General features: G+C 47.6%; 1 protein-coding gene across 7 annotated transcripts in view; it reads right to left on the bottom strand.

Moving 5' to 3' along the window:
- Positions 1-13,996, bottom strand: part of ZFR2 (zinc finger RNA binding protein 2) — a 50,128-nt gene extending 36,132 nt beyond the window's left edge. The window contains exon 1 of one of the 7 annotated variants that reach the window (XM_005208994.5): positions 13,763-13,996. In XM_005208994.5, the coding sequence (XP_005209051.2) occupies positions 13,763-13,815 (53 nt within the window). In that variant the 5' untranslated portion in view covers positions 13,816-13,996. The remainder of the gene's footprint in view (positions 1-13,762) is intronic. The other 6 variants (XM_005208995.5, XM_059888662.1, XM_005208992.5 and 3 more) reach the window with 6 other exon arrangements.
- Between the last annotated feature and the right edge of the window lie 4,693 nt (positions 13,997-18,689).

Here is an 18,689-nt window from a genome sequence, read left to right as displayed (position 1 = left end):
TTGTTTGGAGATACAGTAATTACAGAATTAAATGAAGCTGTAAGGGTGGGGTCCTCATCCTGCGAGGCTGGGGTTCTTATGAGAAGACACACTGGGGATGCCTGCACAGAGGGAAGACCACACGAGCACGTGGGAAGAAGGCAGCCATCTGTGGGCCGAGGGGCCTTGGGAGAAACCAACCCTGCTGGCACCTCGGTCTTGAACATGCAGCTTCCAGACTGTGAGAAACAGATGCGCTGTTTAGGCTGCCCAGTCTGTGGTGCTATTATGATGGCCCGAGCGGACTAGACTGGCAGTGAGGGCTGAGGACGGGAGAAGCTGAGGGTCCTTAGAGGGCATGACACACATGGGCCTCAACCAGCCTGGTCGAAGTGGGGAGAAGACGCACGAGACTTCAGGCCTCCTGCACAAAGTCCGGCCACGCTGGTGGCTGGTAGTCGAGAGCTTTGCAAACACCCAAATGGGGGCTTGCCAAGCAGTCAGGTAAATAAATGTTTGGTGACAATGATCAGAGCAGTAGCTGTGACCCCAAAGGGAACACTGGGCCTACCATATGCTGAGTCACTGCTCACAACGGCACAAAGGTGTCCATGGTCTGGGAGGATCATGGGTGACCTGGCATTTATTTAGCAGAGCAAGCTCTGTGAGGAAGCAGAGCACGATGCCCTGGAGCTGTGGGGCGGGGGTGGTGAGGGATGTGCAGGTCCTATGATCTCACAACCTTCTCAGGAGTGGCATGGTAGAGCCCCAACTAGACCATTAAACAGAGAAACGGAAGGGATTTAAAGCAGGGCTTGGACAGTGTGGCCACACCTGCCCACTGCCTGTTTTTGCACAGCCCATTAACAGAGAATGGATTTTGCATTTTTGAGTGGTTGGAGAGGGTTAAGAGAGTACGATTTTATGACATGTGAAAAGTATACGAAATTCACAGTGTCAATATGTAAGTTTTGATGGCCCACAGCCTCATCCACTTGTTTACATCTCTTCAGCTGCTTCCACTTTACGGCGGCAGAGCTCTGTAGTGGCGACATGTATAGTACAGTCTGCTGCTGTGGGCTGAATGTCCCTGTCTGTGCAAAATTGTTATGCTGAACCCCCTTCCCCTGAATATGATGTTAGAAGGTGGGGCCTTTGGGAGGTAATTTAGCATTAGATGAGGTCATGAGGGTGGGGCCCCTGAGATGGGATAAGTGCCCTTATAAAAGTCATAGGACAGAAGTGAATCAGACAGGGGAGAACTATCAAATGACGTGCCTTATATGTGGAATCTCAAAAGAAATAATACAAATGAACTTACTTACAAAATAGAAAAAGACTCACAGACTGAGAGAATGAATTTATGGGAATTTATGGGTGGTGGGGGGAAGGAGGGGGAAAAAGGATAGTTAGGTAATTTGGGATGGGCACGTACACACTGCTATGTTTAAAATGGATAACCAACAAGGACCTATGTATAGCACAGGGAACTCTGCTCAATGTTATATGGCAGCCTGGATGGGAGGGGAGTTTGGGGGAGAATGAATACATGTATATGTATGGCTGAGTCCCTTATCTGTTCAACTGAAACTATTACAACAATGTTAATCAGCTACACCCCAATACAAAATAAAAAGTTAAAAAGTCACAGGAGGGCTTCCTCCACCCTCTGCGCTCCTCTATGTGAGGACAAACAGAAGTCAGTGTCTGCAACCCAGAGAGGGTTCTCAGCAGAGCCCATCCCTGTCTGTGTCCTGATGGCAGACCTCCAGCCATGGGAACTCAGAGGAATAAACTGTTACTTACAAGTTATCCAGTCTGTGGTGTTTGGTCACAGCAGGCTGAACTAAGACACCCACAGAGTGGAAAATATTTACTCTCTGACCCTTTACAGACAAGGTTTGCTGATCCCTGGCTTAAAATAGCCATCATTGGGACCTCCCTGGTGGTCCAGTGGTTAAAAGACTTCAAGCTTCCAAAGAATGGGGTGCGGGTTCAATCCCTGGTTGGGGAACTAAGATCTCACGTGCCATGTGGCTCAGCCAAAACCAAACAAACAAATCAGCTATCCATTACTTTGTTCTTCACCCTGTGGGCTGCGCTGGGCTGGGCTGCAACTGAGGTCAGTGGCAGGCAGCGCTGCTCCTGGAGAGCAGGGCCTGCACCAAGGCCCTCCTCCCTGTGGCATCTCCTCCTCCAGTGGGCTAGTCTGGGGTCCCCCATGTGGTAGCAGGGTACCCCCGAGAATGGACGATATGTGGGCAAAGGCTCTGGAGGTCTAGGCTTAGAATCAGATTAGCAGCTCAAACAGATGCTTCAACATGACACCACAGAGTGGGAACTTCTAAACAGAAACTGCTCAGTTCTGGAGACTGGGGAGTCTGAGACCAAGGCACCAGCAGATCCAGTGTCTGCTGAGAGCCCGAGTCCTGGTTCAGAGATGGCTACCTTCTTGCAGTGTCTTCACATGGCACTTCATAAGGGGTGAGAGGGCTCTCTGGGGTCCCTTTAAAAGGGCACTAATCCCATTCATGAGGCACTGTCCTCATGACCTTATCACCCCTCAAAAGGCACTACTTCCTAACACCATCAACTTAGGGGTTAGGTTTCAATATATAAACTTGAGGGGGGACATAAACCTTCCACATATGCACATATGGTGGTATCACTTCCACTGCAATCTATGGGCCAAGGAGGGGCATGAGGAAGCCTGGCTCCAGGGCCAGGGAAATAGATGTACTTTCCCAATGGGAAGAGTGCAAGGTCCCAGTTGAAAGGATGTAAGAAGGAATTCCTTCCTGGTGGCTCAGTGGTAAAGAATCTACCTGCCAATGCAGGAGACTCAAGTTTTATCCCTGAGTCAGGAAGATCCCCTGGAGAAGGAGATGGCAATCTACTCCAGTATTCTTGCCTGGGAAATCCCATGGACAGAGGAGATTGGCAGGCTACCATTCATGGGGTCACAGAGGCAGACACAACTTAGCAACTAAACCAATACCATAAGAAGGAAAGACATAAATGACAGGGGTGTTTTGGCCACGGATCTACCACATGGAGGTTTTAGGAGCTGGGAGTGCCAAAAGACAGCTCATAGGAAAGCCTCCACAGGCTTGGCCCGTATGGTTGTCAAAACCTAGGTAATCCAGATCGGGGTTCTCATCTGGGGTGATCCTGCCCCCAGGGGACACAGGGTGATCATGGGGACATTTCTGGTTATTTGGGGGGCTCCTGGCATTGATAAGTGGGGGCCAGGGATGCTGCTCAACACCCCACAGTGCCCAGGATGGCCCCACAGGGAACAATCTGGCCTGGACATCAGCAGGGCTGCTGCTGAAGAGATTCAGGCCTGCAAGGTCAGGGTGCCCAGGAGTGGGGGACTAGAGCCTAACATATGTGGGGGAGCGGCAGGTAAGTCAGCAGCAGAGGCTGTCACTCCTGCCCAAGCTCCCTGCCCCAAGTCTGAAGGGGTAGTCCCCATACCTCTGCTCTAGCTCCCCTTGGTGAGAGGTCAATTTCTAATTTTTTTTTGGCCATGATACGTGGCATGCAGGATCTGAGTTCCCCAACCAGGGATAAAACCCACACCCCCTGCAGTGGATGTGTGGAGTCTTAACTGCTTGGCCAGACAAGGGAAGTCCTGAGAGGTCAGTTTCTAATAGCCTTTTTCAGGATCCTTTTAAGAATGAGATGAAAGCTGTGACTTCCTGCCCTCTCAGATGCCCTGGACATGGCAGTTTTGCCTGTAATTACCTGGGGCTTCACAGGACATTGCTCTCCCATATGGGAGAGGGTAAAAGGCATGTCATGCCCTGCGTGACATGGCATATTCCCTTCTCTCGGAGTTGGGTTGGGGAGAGGAATGTAATCAATCTTCTTTCAAGGGCAAGACCGCCCCCTGTTGTCAGTCACCTCAAGATGAAAATTGCACAGGAACAAATGAGATGTGCCCTGAGAATAAGGTGGAAGGAAGTGGCTGAGGACCCAAGGGCTCTGCGTGAGGACTGAGGGCCGGGGACCAGGGAAAAGCTGACAGGGTTTCAAGCTTAGGAACTGGGAGTGCTGCAACCTAGGGGCTGGGACAGGAGCCACACCGCCTGGTTTCCAACCCTGTCTCTGCTCACCGTGGGACCTTGAGCGATCAGTTTACTCACCTGTAGAATGGAACGCCTACCTTTTGGGAGGTGTGACAAACAAAAACTCATTTGCTACAGGGCCTCCCAGCATGGCCAGCTCTTTCCATTTTAAGCAATCCTAGAAATTTCTGAAAAAGTCTCCCAACTTTACAGTAATGGCTCCAAATTTAAATATTTTGTTTGTGCTCAGTCATGTCTGACTCTTTGCGACTCCACAGACTGTAGCCTGCCAGGCTCCTCTGTCCAGAGAATTTTCCAGGCAAGAATAATACTGGAGTGGGTTGCCATTTTCTATTCCAATTCAAATATAGCAAACAAAAAACCCCCACTGCACAGGCCTTAGAGAGCAAGTGTGAGAATCCAGCATGGTCTGCAGGACATTCCTGAGCAAGAGCAGGGTGCTGGGAGTTGAGTGTTGAGGAATGAAGAGTCATGAACTGACCCCAGGTGAAGCCTCCCCTAAGCCAGGGGCCCTGGCTGCTGCTGCTGCTGCTGCTGTGTGCTCATCTGCTGCTCACAGGAAGGGTGTGCCACTGCAACACAGCACTCGGGACACAGTCCTTGTAACGAGGACCCAGCGGCTGCCATCTGCCCTGCCCTGCCTGGGAGTGGGGAGCTGAGGCAGGAAGCTGGGGGAATGCACCGGCATCTGTGGGCTCAGGAAGAGCAAGGCTGAAGCACGTCTGAGTGACACAGACTCAAAGTCCTAGCTGGCGTCCTCGTCTATGGGTCCCAGGTAAGTATCCTCTGACGGCTTTCTGGTCTGAATTCTGTTTCAGGGAGTCAGGCTTTTTTGGGTGACTAAACATCTAGATAAGATTTTTAAAACTTATTATTCTTATTGTATTTATTTGTAATTTTTGTCTGTGTCACACGGCATGTGGGGATCTTAATTCCTGGACCAGGGATCAAACTGGAGCCCCCTGCACTGGAAGCGCAGAGTCATAAGATTTTAGAATGGAGAGACCCATGGATGTCATTTTGTTCAGTGAGTCACTGAGCTGATGGGGACATGGAGGGGATACATCTGGGGAGGCTATGTTTCCCAGCCCGGTGGTCTCCCCCATGGGACACACTCTGGTTGCTCCTCTAAGGCCAAACATGAAGGACATGTCGGATCTTGAGCACAGACCTCACTTCAGAAGGGCACACACCTGAGGGAGCTACAGGCAGGTGGTGAAATGTGCCAGGGACCGTCAGGAGGAGCAACAGGTCATTCTAGGTTTGCCATAACGACTATCTCCGCTGCAGACTGCTTTCTTTCACAGAATCATTCTCATTGAGAACACACACAGGATTAAAAACAAGCAGAGTTTGGGGAAGAAAAAAATCAAGTGGAAAAAAGATTTTCCTGGAATCACAATGGTGAGAAACCTCACACAATGATTTCTTTTAAAATCAAGGACTTCCCACCTATTGTATAGCACACTGAACTTCTGCTCAATGTTATGTGCCAGCCTGGATGGAAGGGGAGCTGGGGGAGAAAGGATATACATGTATATGTATGGCTGAGTCCCTTCGCTATTCACTTTAAACCACCACAACGTCATTAATCAGCTATATTCCAGTACATAATGTTTTAGGTGTTAAAATAAATAAATAAATAAATAAAATCACGGGCTTCCCTGGCAGTGCCATGGTTAAGAGTCCACCTTCTAATGCAGGGGCTGCAGGTTTGATCTCTGGTCAGGGAGCTCAGATTCTGCAAACCTCACGCCCAAAAAATCAAAACATAAAACAGAAGTTAACAGTTAACTATTATAACAGTATTTGTTACAATATTGTAACAAATTCAATAAAGACTTTACAAAACAGTCCACATCACAAAAAAAAAAAAATCATGGACTCTTCCCTCCAGGGCAGAGCTCTTCACTCACTCACTTATTAGCCCTGCTCCTAACACTTCCCCTGCCCACCCCGTGGCTTCAACTAAACCAGACGGAGGGGTTAAACCTGACTGCGGGACAGTCTGACATCTCAGACTAGATGATCACAAACTCTGCAGGGCTATGGGGAGAAAACCCTGGCTTTGGCATCCTGACCTCGATCAGCTCCCCAGGTGTGTCTGTGACTCCTACATGGCTGAGGAACATTCAGGGGTTAGGGTTAGGGTAAGGCTAATATGCTCACTCAAGACATTCATCAGGGAGGAGGTGTTCAGATGTTTTATTGGCATTGAGATCACATCTGTTACTTTGTGTGTACACGCATACATACACACCCAGAGAGATGACCTCGTTTGGCGCTTTGGTTGACAAGGGTTTTATGTCAAACATATGACATACTGTACATTTATACCCGTAACAATTCTTATTTTTTTTCTAACGGATTTTTTTTTTTTTTACCATGAAAGCTATATGCATTCTCCATATGAAATGCCCATTTCAGATCCAGGGATGTCCAGAAAATGCCCTGGAAAGCTTTAGATCTGATGCACTAAATCCTTGGGCTCTTAGGAAGAGGATGGAGAATTTCATTCCTCTGCCCCCGTCTGCAACCTTCTTTGAATGTAGTCAGGAGACCCCAGCTCCCCAGTCAGGGCCAGCCTGAGCCTCCACACAGAGTCACATGACGGCTGGACATTCCCGAGGCAGGGGTTTGAGACCGCTGACGGGAGCTTCCTAAGCCTGAAGGGTGAGCCACGTTGTTTGGCAGTGAAACTCCAAGAATCCTCTTCTGTTCTTCTGAAAAGGAATGTAGTTCTCACGTGGAGGGTGGCTGCATGGTTAGCGCTGTGGGTCAGATGCTTAAGAACGCCGTCTTGTTGATACATGCTGGTTAAGCTAAACAGAAAGCGTTATGTACACACACACACCGTCCCCCCACCAAAGCAGTGCAGGTCAACCAGGATCAGTGTGGCTGCGCCTCTTTACTGCGATGAACCAAACCCTTAACAGGCTGCTCTGCGCACAGCGAGGGCTCATTCGTGGTCCAGCCCTCTCCTGCTGTTTCAAGGGGCAGAAGAACCTCCACAGCCATGTTGGTGCTGGTCTAGCACATGTGCCTCTTGCGTCAACACAGGGAGCAGCCACTAGACAGCCAATCTGAGTTCCTCATGAGCAAATACAACATATGTTGGACCATCAACCCCGGATCCAACCAAGGACATTCAAAATTTAAAAGAACCACTGGCTTTTTAAAACATTCATTCCAAGAGTCTGAGAAGTTATAGTTCATTCTGCTCCCCATCAAGGAGATAATCTCAGTCTATGGAACTGATTTTCTAAACTACAAAGTGCTGCAGAACCAAAGCAAGGGATTTCTCAAATCTTGTTTAGTCTCTGAGTCATGTCTGACTCTTCTGCAATCCCATGGACTGTACCCTGCCAGGCTCCTCTGTCCATGGGATTTCCTAGGCAAGAATACTGGAGTGGGTTGCCATTTCCTTCTCCAGGGGATGTTCCCAACCCAGGGATTGAACCTGCGCCTCCCGCACTGGCAGGCAGATTCTTTACCACTGAGCCACCATGGAAGCCTTCTCAATTCTTAATCAACACTTAATTGTAAAAGGCAAGTGAACAGTGATGTGCCATAAATGCAACTTACCTCTGGGGGGATACAACTGCCCAAAGCAGCAAAATATCTACCAAAAAAAAAAGAAATCCCATTCCTCAAAATACTTACAAATGAAGTTTCTAATTTAAAAAGGTCTAGCAACCTTACAAAAATCCAAAGAAAGGACAGGCAGAGATCAGTTCCCGGCTGATGGCAGATGCCTCAGTACAAGGCACAGAACAAGAAACAACCAGTCAAACAGTGAGACCCTGGGTGGTACCAAAGCTTTTCCTACCAAGATTCTACCACACGCTCTGACCAAAGAGCACCCTTCAAATTTAAGGTGTCACAGACACGCAAAAAACAAAAGAAACAAGAAAAAATCTCTGTGCTTTGTCAAAGCTTCCTAATTCTGTTTTGAATTAGACAGTGTTCCTCACCTTAGATGAATAAGCTATCTGAAGAGCTCAGAGTCGTGATGAAAACAAAAACTGATGTTAATTTTTAATACATAGACACACACATAAACCCAGAACTTTCTTAAATAACTAAAACCAGTTGAAATGGAGGGCTCCTCCTTCTAGCTGAAATAGGTACTGTTCCTTTCAACTATTCACTGTAAACTATAATGTCTTCCTATTCTCCTGTCTTATTAAACATTAAGTTTAATTATCTTCCTGTACATTCTTGTATCCTCAAGAACATAAAGGAAGGTCACAGAATGGAAGCAGATGTCATCTGTCTCACAGTCTGAATTTGGTCCTGGTATTTAAAACTTGGGGGATTTCACACAGAACGGGGATTGTGGGTTCTCTGGGAAAGCAGGAAGACTCCAGGCTCAGTCCCACGAATCAATGACTGGCGGGGGTGGGGTGCGCAGGCCCTGCTGTGATCCTCCCCCGGTACACCCTCTGTCCTCTTAGATGACTCATACATGTACGTGTCCGCCCCTCACAACGCTGTCTGCAATCCCTGATCTGAAGTTTCAGACTTTCAATCTATTAATATAAAATAAAGAGTAAATACAAAGTCTACGAATATCTTTCTACCTGTCTGCCTTACTTTTTAGGGCTCTTCGGTTATTCATCCAGGTCAATGGTCTTGATCCTTACCTCCACAGCCACATAGAACAACACCAGTTACACTCAATGTGAAAAAACAATTTTAAAGGATCACTTGAAAATGCTTTTAAATTTGATGTAGCTGTTTTGGTCATTCTAAATATATACACTGGTGCTGCTGCTAAGTCGCTTCAGTCGTGTCCGACTCTGTGCGACCCCATGGATGGCGGCCCACCAGGCTCCTCTGTCCATGGGATTCTCCAAGCAAGAACACTGGAGTGGGCTGCCATTTCCTCCTCCATATATACACTGGTAGATCCAGACAAAAGACAAAACTAAACTAAAAAACATTCAGAAACAGAATATGTTGAGAAAAAAAAAAAATCTATATTAGGAATTAACTTATACTCTGAGGTTGATGAGCTGACTTTTGGTTCTATAATGTAGAAAATGAAAATTCAAAATCCACACTTCAAAAACTTTCAATGTACCTCACGTACTTGTGATAGAAACACATATAACACAGTTCTATCGTTTGAAAGGTTTTCCTTAAAATATCCTGAAATCAGGTTTTGTCTGCAGTTGAGAGCTGCCACTCAAAACTGCCTTCCAAAGGCCCCTCTCACTCAACCCCTAGCACATATCTCAGCCTGATTGAGATGGGCCTTTAAAAAAACGACAGGAGTCACACTCTAACAGAACTCCTGTGCCCTGTGTTCCCAGGGTCCACTTCAGCTAATCCCATCAGGAGTGAAAGGAGGTACTGCTGAGGAGCAGTCAGGTCATGTTCCCACCAGCCCCACCCCAGTCCCCGGGGCAATGACATTAGATTCTCCCTGGCAGCTTGTGCTCCTGGGACCTAAGTTCAGGGGACAGACAGGCCTTGGAGGGGAAGATTTATTCTGGAACGGCCTGGAGACCAGAGTGGGGGCATGCTGGGGGGTGGGTACAGGCAACAGAGGCTGGCAAGGGTACAACTTGGATGCTGCGCCCGCCCTGACAGGGCAAGGCTCCCACCTGGGTGTGTTAATGGGTGGTCTTCCTGTGCGGCTCCCTATGGCTGGCATGGGCCCCAGTGCCTTTCCCAAGCTACCTGTTTTGACTGGGAGAGATTACAGAGATACGGCTTGGCTTACCATTACCATCCCCACCACCCTGGACTAGATGCTTCCTCAGCTTTCCTGCTCCAGAGAAGATCATTGCTCAAGGTCGGAAGAACATGGCCCTAAACCACAATCTGACTAGGACCCAAACTTAAGGGGCAGGATCCAGGCAACACCTACAGAATGACGAAACCCAGTCTCCGCCAGCAGGCCCCACTGCTAAGCGGCTGTGTCAGGCTTGGTCTGCTACCACCAGCACCTCAAAGACTCAGGTAAGCCCCACCAAGGGGCAGAGGCATGGCAGCCCGCGTGCCTAGCCAGACCCCACTGCTTGTCACCCTGGGGATCCTACACCAGTTACTGTACCCCAAGCCTCATTCCCTTATCAGCAAAACAGGCATCAGAACAGGCATCAGAACACCTTGCTCACAGGATAACTGGGAGGACTGGACGAGATGTCAAGTGCCTGGGACTTATTCAACACAGAGCGTCGGTAACCAGCACTCCTCAGTGTTAGTACCACTAATGGAGTTTGATGGGGTTTCACTCAGGCTTCCAACTTTCTGACACTCTCCAGGTAAAGGAATCCAGCCATTAACATAAACGCCAAAAGCTTATCAAGCTCCTGATGGGAAATCAACTATTACACCAAAATCCAGCAGCCATCTTAGCTTTAACAAGAATGCAAAGGTAGAGGCCACCAACTACACTAGATGGGTGGTGTTTTGACAAAACTGCCTGGGTTCAAGCCCTGGTCAGGGAGGAGGATCCCACATGCCACAGCTAAAGATTCTGAGGGCTGCAGCTAAGACCTGGCGCAGCCAAACAAAGAAATACTTTTTTTTAAAAATCTGCAAGAAGAGGGAAATGTTCACAGTAGATCTGGCCTGCCTGTCATGTTCCACCAGTGTGAACATCCACCGGACAGCTCTGAGCTCTCGTTTTCATTACCAACATGACTTAACTCACACAGGGCCCTGTCGGATTTCTTGAGCAGCTCTCAGCCTCACAACTGAAACCTGCATTCAGTGCAAATTAAATGCACTGTCAATTTTCCAAGTGGGATTAATCCTTCTGAAAACTTACAGCGCTAACTCTAAAAAAGCCTTAAGAGATCTAAAAGACCACATAAGGTGAAATAAATTAAAATCACCATTATTAACAAGAAATTACAAACTTTTCTTATAGTTCAAAAGTGAATGTGCATTTGATCCTTTTCTTTTTTTTTTAAGTTTTTACTTTTTGGCTGCATCACGCAGCATGTGGGCTATTAGCTCCCCGACCAGGGATTGAATCTGCACCCCCTACACTGGAGGCACGTAGTATTAATCACTGGACTGCCAGAGAAGTCCCTGTGGTTACCAGTTTTAAAAGCCAAGAAAATCTACACAAAATTCCTCTAAGAAATAAACTGCTGTCTTTGCTTTGGTAGTTCATGAAATGGGCTTTGTCAATACTGCTATCCAAATGCTACCACAAAGCTGGTACTCACAAAATCTGTTATCTGATCAGTTTTTCTATGGCACATTACACAAGAAATATATACTTTAAAAGCAGCTGAAGGTTTCAAGCAAAAGTCGTTTCCCCCAAAAGGGAATGTCTGGTTAACTTAAAACTGTTCAGATAATGCAGATTATCTCATTTCAAGGTTTTCTGAGACTGAAATTTACTTTGCTATAATTCCTACGCTTCTGTTTTAGTTAAATCTACTTCTTAAGGAATAACACACCTTCTTGGGGACAATTTTAAAGACACAGACAAATCTGACATTCAGTTCATGACAGTTTCACATCCTTAGTTACATGCATGTTTACTGTATGACTTAAGTTATCAGAATCCAGACAATAGCTGCATCAAAATGTTTAAGTACCTTAATTCAAATAAATGACAAGACCATCTGAAGTCCTCAGATTACCTATTTTACCAGTGTCAATTCTCAAATTTCTCTTGGAAGATAATCTTAATAGAAAGCACAACACTCAAGTGATTTTCCACATCTGAGTGTAGAATGCACTGGAGAAAGAAAAAGAAAGGGAAACAGAAAAATAGAGAGAAAGAAAAGAAAGAAGCAGCAGCAAGCAGGCAGAAGGACACAGCATTTCCAAAAAAGGCCTTGGTCTCTGACAGCCTAGCCAAGTCCTGCTGCTGTAACTAAGCATTGGCCGTAAGAATACCGCCAAGGATGCTGGAAACAGGGAAAGAGGACATAAAAATGCAACACTCTTGTTTCAGGAAACAGCAGGCTAGACATCCTTTCCCTGACAGAAAATCTATGTCTAGTCAATGCTACACCTAGAGAACACTCTGGGTACAGGAAACAGGAAGAACTCTGCAAGCTGCACAAGCCTGGGATCCAAGCCCTGACCTCATTACTTCTGACCCCATGGGAGCGAACATGGCAGCATCACAACTGGGTAGACAGGTGGGCACTAACTTCCCACTAGCCTGACCTGTGTTCAACGTGCTGAAACAGAGCATGAAATAAACATGAGGCGCAGGCCCATCCTGCAAGCAGACACCAGTCTCTCAGTTACCTAAGGGGCAGTTCGAATCCAGTCTGTAAGCAACTGGCCCAGAAGGTTCTGCCAGGCTACCAGCTGGAAACTGACCCCAGGGTGACACATGAAAATGATGTAAGGAGGGGGACACTTTTCCCCAGGGACACCAGCTCTGTCTGCATCCCTGCTGGGGACCTGGTCTTGCATGCCCAGCTGAAAAACCGAGACCTAACAGAGGCTCCAAGGAGAAGCCGTGGAAAGGGGTGTGTGTGTGTACATCTGGAGTCCATACGCACTCCATGTGTCTCTACCCCTAGATATTTCCTTCCCCTGGCTGCTTCCTGTCCCTGCCCACCCCCACGCCCCCCACCCCCCCACCTTCCACCAGCTCTTCTCTCAGCTCCTTTCTTTCCCTCCCAATGCTTGGGTCCCTGTCTGTTGCACTGCATTGCATTGTATTCACTAAGTCGTGTCTGACTCAGCTTCCCCAGGGACTGTAGCCCGCCAGGCAAGAAAACTGGGGTAGGTTGCCATTTCCTTCTCCAGGGGATTTTCCGGACCCAGAGATCGAACCTGTGTCTCCTGCATTGGCGGGCGGATTCTTTACCACAGGCAAGCCCTCCCAGTCTGTTAGTGTTAATCACTCAGTCGCGTCCAACTCTTTGCGATCCCATGGACAGTGGCCGCCAGGCTCCTCTGTCCATGGGATCCTCCAGGCAAGAATTCCCTTCTCCGAGTCTGTTAAAACTCAAATACCCAATGGCCTCCTCCACTGACTTTCAGGATTCCAGGTCCCTCTACCCTTCCTTATGGTTCCCGTTCCCCGGAGCCCCAGGTGCCTGCTCTCCTATTGGATCTCAGGACTTCCCTCAGGTCTAGACTGCTACTCCCTTGAGTCTCGGCCCGCCCCTCCAGTCAGGCCTCTATCCTCCTCCCCCAGGCCTCTGTCTCTCCCTCCCGGGTCTCTGTGTTCTGTAGCACCCCCTGACCCCCGCCCCCGCTAGGGTCCATCCCTCCAAACTTAAAATCCCCCTGCCTGGTCAGGAACCCCTCCGAGGCTGTCTGGCCTCCCAATCAGGGGTCAAGTTTCCACCTCCACTCCCCTGCTCCCCGCCAAGGTCTCTCTGCTCCACCCCCTGCCCCGCCAGGTGCCCTCACAGGTCTCGGTCTTCTCCCTACTCGCCCTGCCCCCGCCCTCCGTCCTTGGCCCTTGCCCCGCCCCTAACCCAGTCAGGTACCGTCCCACGCCGGTCTTCTCTCCCCCACCTCAGGTGCTGCATCCTCCTAGGGCAGCCCCTTCCGTGGTCAGACCTCGGTGCCCGCTGAGGTACAATTCCCCCTCGGGCACATCCCCGCGACAGGCCGAGAGCCCCCTCCCACGTCAGGAGCCCCTCCGGCTCTCCCCGACAGAAACAACTCGGGGCTGTGGCCTCCCCGGGGCCGGGGTTAGGGTCGAACGGCGCGGGCGGCGCGGGCGGCGCGGGGGCCGTTACCTGTACTGCGAACCGACGCCTTGCGCAAAGCCATAATAGTTACTCGCCGCCATCTTGGCGTCTCCACTAAGCGCCCGCCGACCCGGAGGCGCGAAGGGGCGGGGCCGTCAGCGCATGACGTCATCTGGCCGGCGCCTGGGCCGCGTGCCTCTCGCGCCCCGCCACGCGCCTCAGGCCCCGCCCCCACCCGCGAAGCTCGTGCCTTCTCGCTTATTAGTCTGCTTCCGAGGGCGTATCTTTGCCTCGAACCCCTCCCCTCGCTGCAAGCCCCTCCCCCTACTCGGAGTCCCCACTTTCCCTCTGCTCAGCATCAGGGTCTTTGGCTCGACACTCTTCCGGTGGAGTCCCAGACCCGACCCTCTTTGATTTGGTTCAAGCTCCGCCCCTCGCCGCAAGCCCCGCCCCATATTGGACTTCCCTTTGACCTCTCAGCTTGGAGATTTCGAGGCTGCATTGGAGAAGGAAATATCAACACACTCCAGTACTTTTGCCTGGAAAATCCCATGGATGGAGGAGCCTGGTAGGCTGCAGTCCATGGGGTCGCTAGGAGTCGGACACGACTGAGCGACTTCACTTTCACTATTCACTTTTATACATTGGAGAAGGAAATGGCAACCCATTCCAGTGTTCTTGCCTGGAGAATCCCAGGGACGGGGGAGCCTGGTGGGCTGCCGTCTATGGGGTCGCACAGAGAATCGGACACTACTGAAGCGACTTAGCAGCAGCAGCAGCAGTGGTTTTTCCTTTTTGAGCGGGGTTTCGTTGCCCCGCTGACCATTTCTGGCTGGGTGAATATGGCCCTGCTGATACAACCAAGTCCTGCTGATCAGCACCCTGTGTGCCAGTCTTTCCTTAGAAGGCTCCAGTACCTAAAATTCAGTGGCTCTAAATTTGCGGTTCTCAACTGGAGTATTTTGCCCCCAGAGGACAGTGGACAGTGTCTGGGGACATCTGTGGCTGTCATGACTGGAGTGCTCCTGGCATCAAGTAGGTGGGGACCAGGGATGCTGCACAAGACCCAGCAGTGTGCAGGTAGGTGCCCCATAACAGAGAAGAACCTGTCTCCAATATCGGCAGTGCCAAGGTGGAGAAACCCTGTTCTAAGGGTAATTCATTTTGAAAGATATTTCTTTACCCACTTGCTACAGGCAGGGCCTTCTTGGGGGGTAACAGTGAGCTGCCCAACACCAGTCCTCAAGAACTTGGATTCAGGGAAGCAGTTCATAACCAAACTGTACTCTTTGGTTAAGAACAGATTTATTGAGATATACTTCACATACCATACAATTCACCCACCTAAGGTGTGCAATTCAATTTTTTTTTAGCATATCCATAAAGTTGTGGATGGCGGTTACAAACATTAATTCCAGAACATTTTCATCACTCCAAGAAGAAACCTTGTACCCCTTCACAGTTACTTGCCCACACCTCCCCCAGCCCCTGGCCACCACTAGTTTGCATTCTGTCTCTATGGATTTGCCAGTTCTGGACATTTCATATAAATGGAATGTTACTCTGCAGTAAGGAGGAATAAACTCTTGATACACACAACAACTTGGATAAAGCTCTAGAGAATTATGCTGAGCAGGAAAAGCTGATGTCAAGAGATCACATATGATTCTATTTACATAAAATTCTTGAAAGATCAAAAATGATAGAAACGGAGAATGTATTTGTGATTTCCACCAGTTAAGGGCATGGGGGTGGGGGAACGGGGAGTGGGAGTAGCTATAAAAGGGCAACATGAGAGCTCCTAAGGTGATTGAAATGTTGTGTATCTTGACTGTATCATTAGCAATAGTGCTATTGTATTATAATTTTCCAAGATGTTATTAATACCATTGGGTAACATGGTGGAAAAGGGTACATGGGATCTTTCTGTGTTACTTTTTACAACTGTGTGTGAGTCTACAATTATTTAAGTTTTTTTAATTAATTTTTTGGAACTTCCCTGGTGGTCCAGTGGCTAAGACTCCACACTCTCAATGCAGGAGGCCAGGATTCTATCCCTGGTCAGGGAACTAGATCCCACATGCTGCAGCTAAGAGTCTTCAGTCTGCAGTGAAGGTCAAAGATTCCAAAGACACTAAACTGTCTTGCAACTAAGACATCAAAGATAAATATTTAATTTAAAAAAAATTTTAAGCCCCCCCCAAAAGTGTCCATTTATTGATCATGCTGGAGTGGTGTTCTTTTGCCCTCCTTTTAAGCAGGCACAGGGCTAGTCAACCCTTGGACAGAAACCATGGCAAGCCCAGGGTGCCAAGGAAAGCCGTATGGGTGATTTAGTGGATGGCATTCTTCCATTTGTGTCTTAATGGCCATGTGTGGTCATTAAGGAACAATCCAGTGCGTCTGGCAAACGCAGCTCCCCCGCCATGCCCTGGCTGAAGGCCAGTGTGGTAATTACCCAGGACCTCATTCTGATTCCCTGAGGCTCTAACTAGCTAATCCATGCTGCATACCTTTTACAAAAGCAGGTCTGTTTTCTCTGGAATGCATAGTATCTTTTTTTCCTATTATTTGCTGTAACTGTTAGTCACTCAGTTGTATCTGGTTCTTTGCACCCAATGGACTGTAACCCACCAGGCTCTTCTGCCCGTGGAATTCTCCAGGCAAGAATACTGGAGTGGGTTGCTACTCCTTTCTCCAGGGGAATCTTTCTTACTCAGGGATTTAACCCAGGTCTTCTGCATTGTAGGTGGATTCTTTACCATCTGAGCCACCAGGAAAGCCCCTATTTGCTGTGAGAAGTGTGTAAAATGCTTTACATGCACAACGTTATCTAGTCCACACAATAGCCCTCAGAAGTAGATACAGTTGATTCTCGTTATTGGCAGCAGTTCTGCTCTATAATGTTGCAGCAAACACTGAAATGGCAAATACTGATCCATTGCTCCCAGGGGAAATACAGACTTAGGTTCTTGCAAGCCTCAGATCACATTTTCATTAGTTGATCAATACCTAAATGTGTGTGTGTGTGTGTGTGTTTTGTTTTGTTTAAGGGCATCTTGTTTAATATATATTGTAGATTGCTTTACATTGAACTCACAGTCTGCAACACTATAATTCACACTTGAATGAAGCTTATCTAACATGCTTTTTTTCTCCATAAGGCACATCTTGATAGCTTACGGTGAACAATGTCGGATTCGTGATTTCCGAAGAAGATTTAGCTTTGGGACCAGGCTTGATCACTCAAGAGTTTTTGTGTAGCAGAGTTTTATTAAAGTTTAAAATGGACAGAGAAAGCTTCTGACATAGACATCAGAAGGGGGAAGGAGAGTGCCCTGTCACTATTCTTTTCAAGGCCTTATATACTTTTACTAGACTCACTCCTACAGCATACATCTTAAATTAACAAGATTAGAACTAACAATAGAAAGGTCTTACCAGATTCTACTCCCACATAAGATAGGAAGATTAGTCAGAAGGTTCTTGTTAAGAAGGAGAAACAAGTCCTAGAGCAAGATACATTGCTGTTCTATAATCCTTAGTACAGAGTTTAAGATGAGTGTTGTGTAATCATTAGCTCTGGGTTTAAAGACAAGGCAATGTAGAAAAAAAAAGTTTTGTCCTTTTCTCCTCTTTGAGAACCACAGACCCTTTTCTCCATCTCCAGGGCCCTTGACCCCTTCCCAAAGCAAGAATATTGAAGTGGCAACCACTTCAGTATTCTTACCTTGAGAACCCCATGAACAGTATGAAAAGGCAAAAAGATATGACACTGAAAGATGAACTCCCCAGGTAGGTAGGTGGCCAATATGCTGCTGGAGAAGAGTGGAGAAGTAACTCCAGAAACAATAAAGAGACAGAGCCAAAGCGAAAACTATACCCAGTTGTGGATGTGATTGGTGATGGAAGTAAAGTCCAGTGCTCTAAAGAACAATATTGCATAGGAACCTGAAATGTTGGGTCCACAAATCAAGGTAAATTGGAAGTGGTCAATCAGGAGATGGCAAGAGTGAACATAGACATTTTAGGAATCTGTGAAATGAAATGGACTGGAATGGGTGAATTTAACTCAATTGACCATTATATCTACTACTGTGGGCAAGAAGAAATGGAGTAGCCCTCATAGTCAACAAAAGAGTCTGAAATGCAGTACTTGGGTGTAATCTCAAAAATGACAGAATGATCTCTCTTCATTTCCAGGGCAAACCTTTCAACATCACAGTAATCCAAGTCTATGCCCCAGCCACTAATGCTGAAGAAACTGAACATTTCTTTTAGGACCTACAAGACCTTCTAGAACGAACACCAAAAAAAGATGTCCTTTTTATCACAGCGGACTGGAATGCAAAAATAGGAAGTCAAGAGATACCTGGAGTAACAGGCAAGTTTGGCCTTGAAGTACAAAATGAAGCAGGGCAAAGGCTAACAGAGTTTTGCTAAGAGAACGCACTGATCATAGAAAACACCCTCTCCCAACAACACAAGAGTTGACTCTACACATGGACATCACCAGATGGTCAGTACTAAAATCAGATTGATCATATTCTTTGCCGTCAAAGATGGAGAAGCTCTATAGTCAACAAAAACAAGACTAGGAGCTGACTGTGGCTCAGACCATGAACTCCTTATTGAAAAATTCCAGCTTAAATTGAAGAAAGTAGGGAAAACCACTAGACCATTCAGGTATGACCTAAATCAAATCCCTTACAATTATACAGTGGAAGTTACAAATAGACTCAAGGGATTAGATCTGATAGAGTGCCTGAAGAACTATGGACGGAGGTTCCTGACATTGTACAGGAGGCAGTGATCAAGACCATCCCCAAGAAAAAGAAATGCAAAAAGGCAAAATGGTTGTCTGAGGATGCCTTACAAATAGTTGAGAAAAGAAGAGAAGCTAAAGGCAAAGGAGAAAAGGAAAGATATACCCATCTGAATGCAGGGTTCCAAAGAATAGCAAGGAGAGATAAGA

The sequence above is a fragment of the Bos taurus genome, chromosome 7 (assembly GCF_002263795.3).
Source record: "Bos taurus isolate L1 Dominette 01449 registration number 42190680 breed Hereford chromosome 7, ARS-UCD2.0, whole genome shotgun sequence".
Classification (NCBI taxonomy): domain Eukaryota; kingdom Metazoa; phylum Chordata; class Mammalia; order Artiodactyla; family Bovidae; genus Bos; species Bos taurus.
This window is presented reverse-complemented; position numbering and strand designations above follow the sequence as displayed.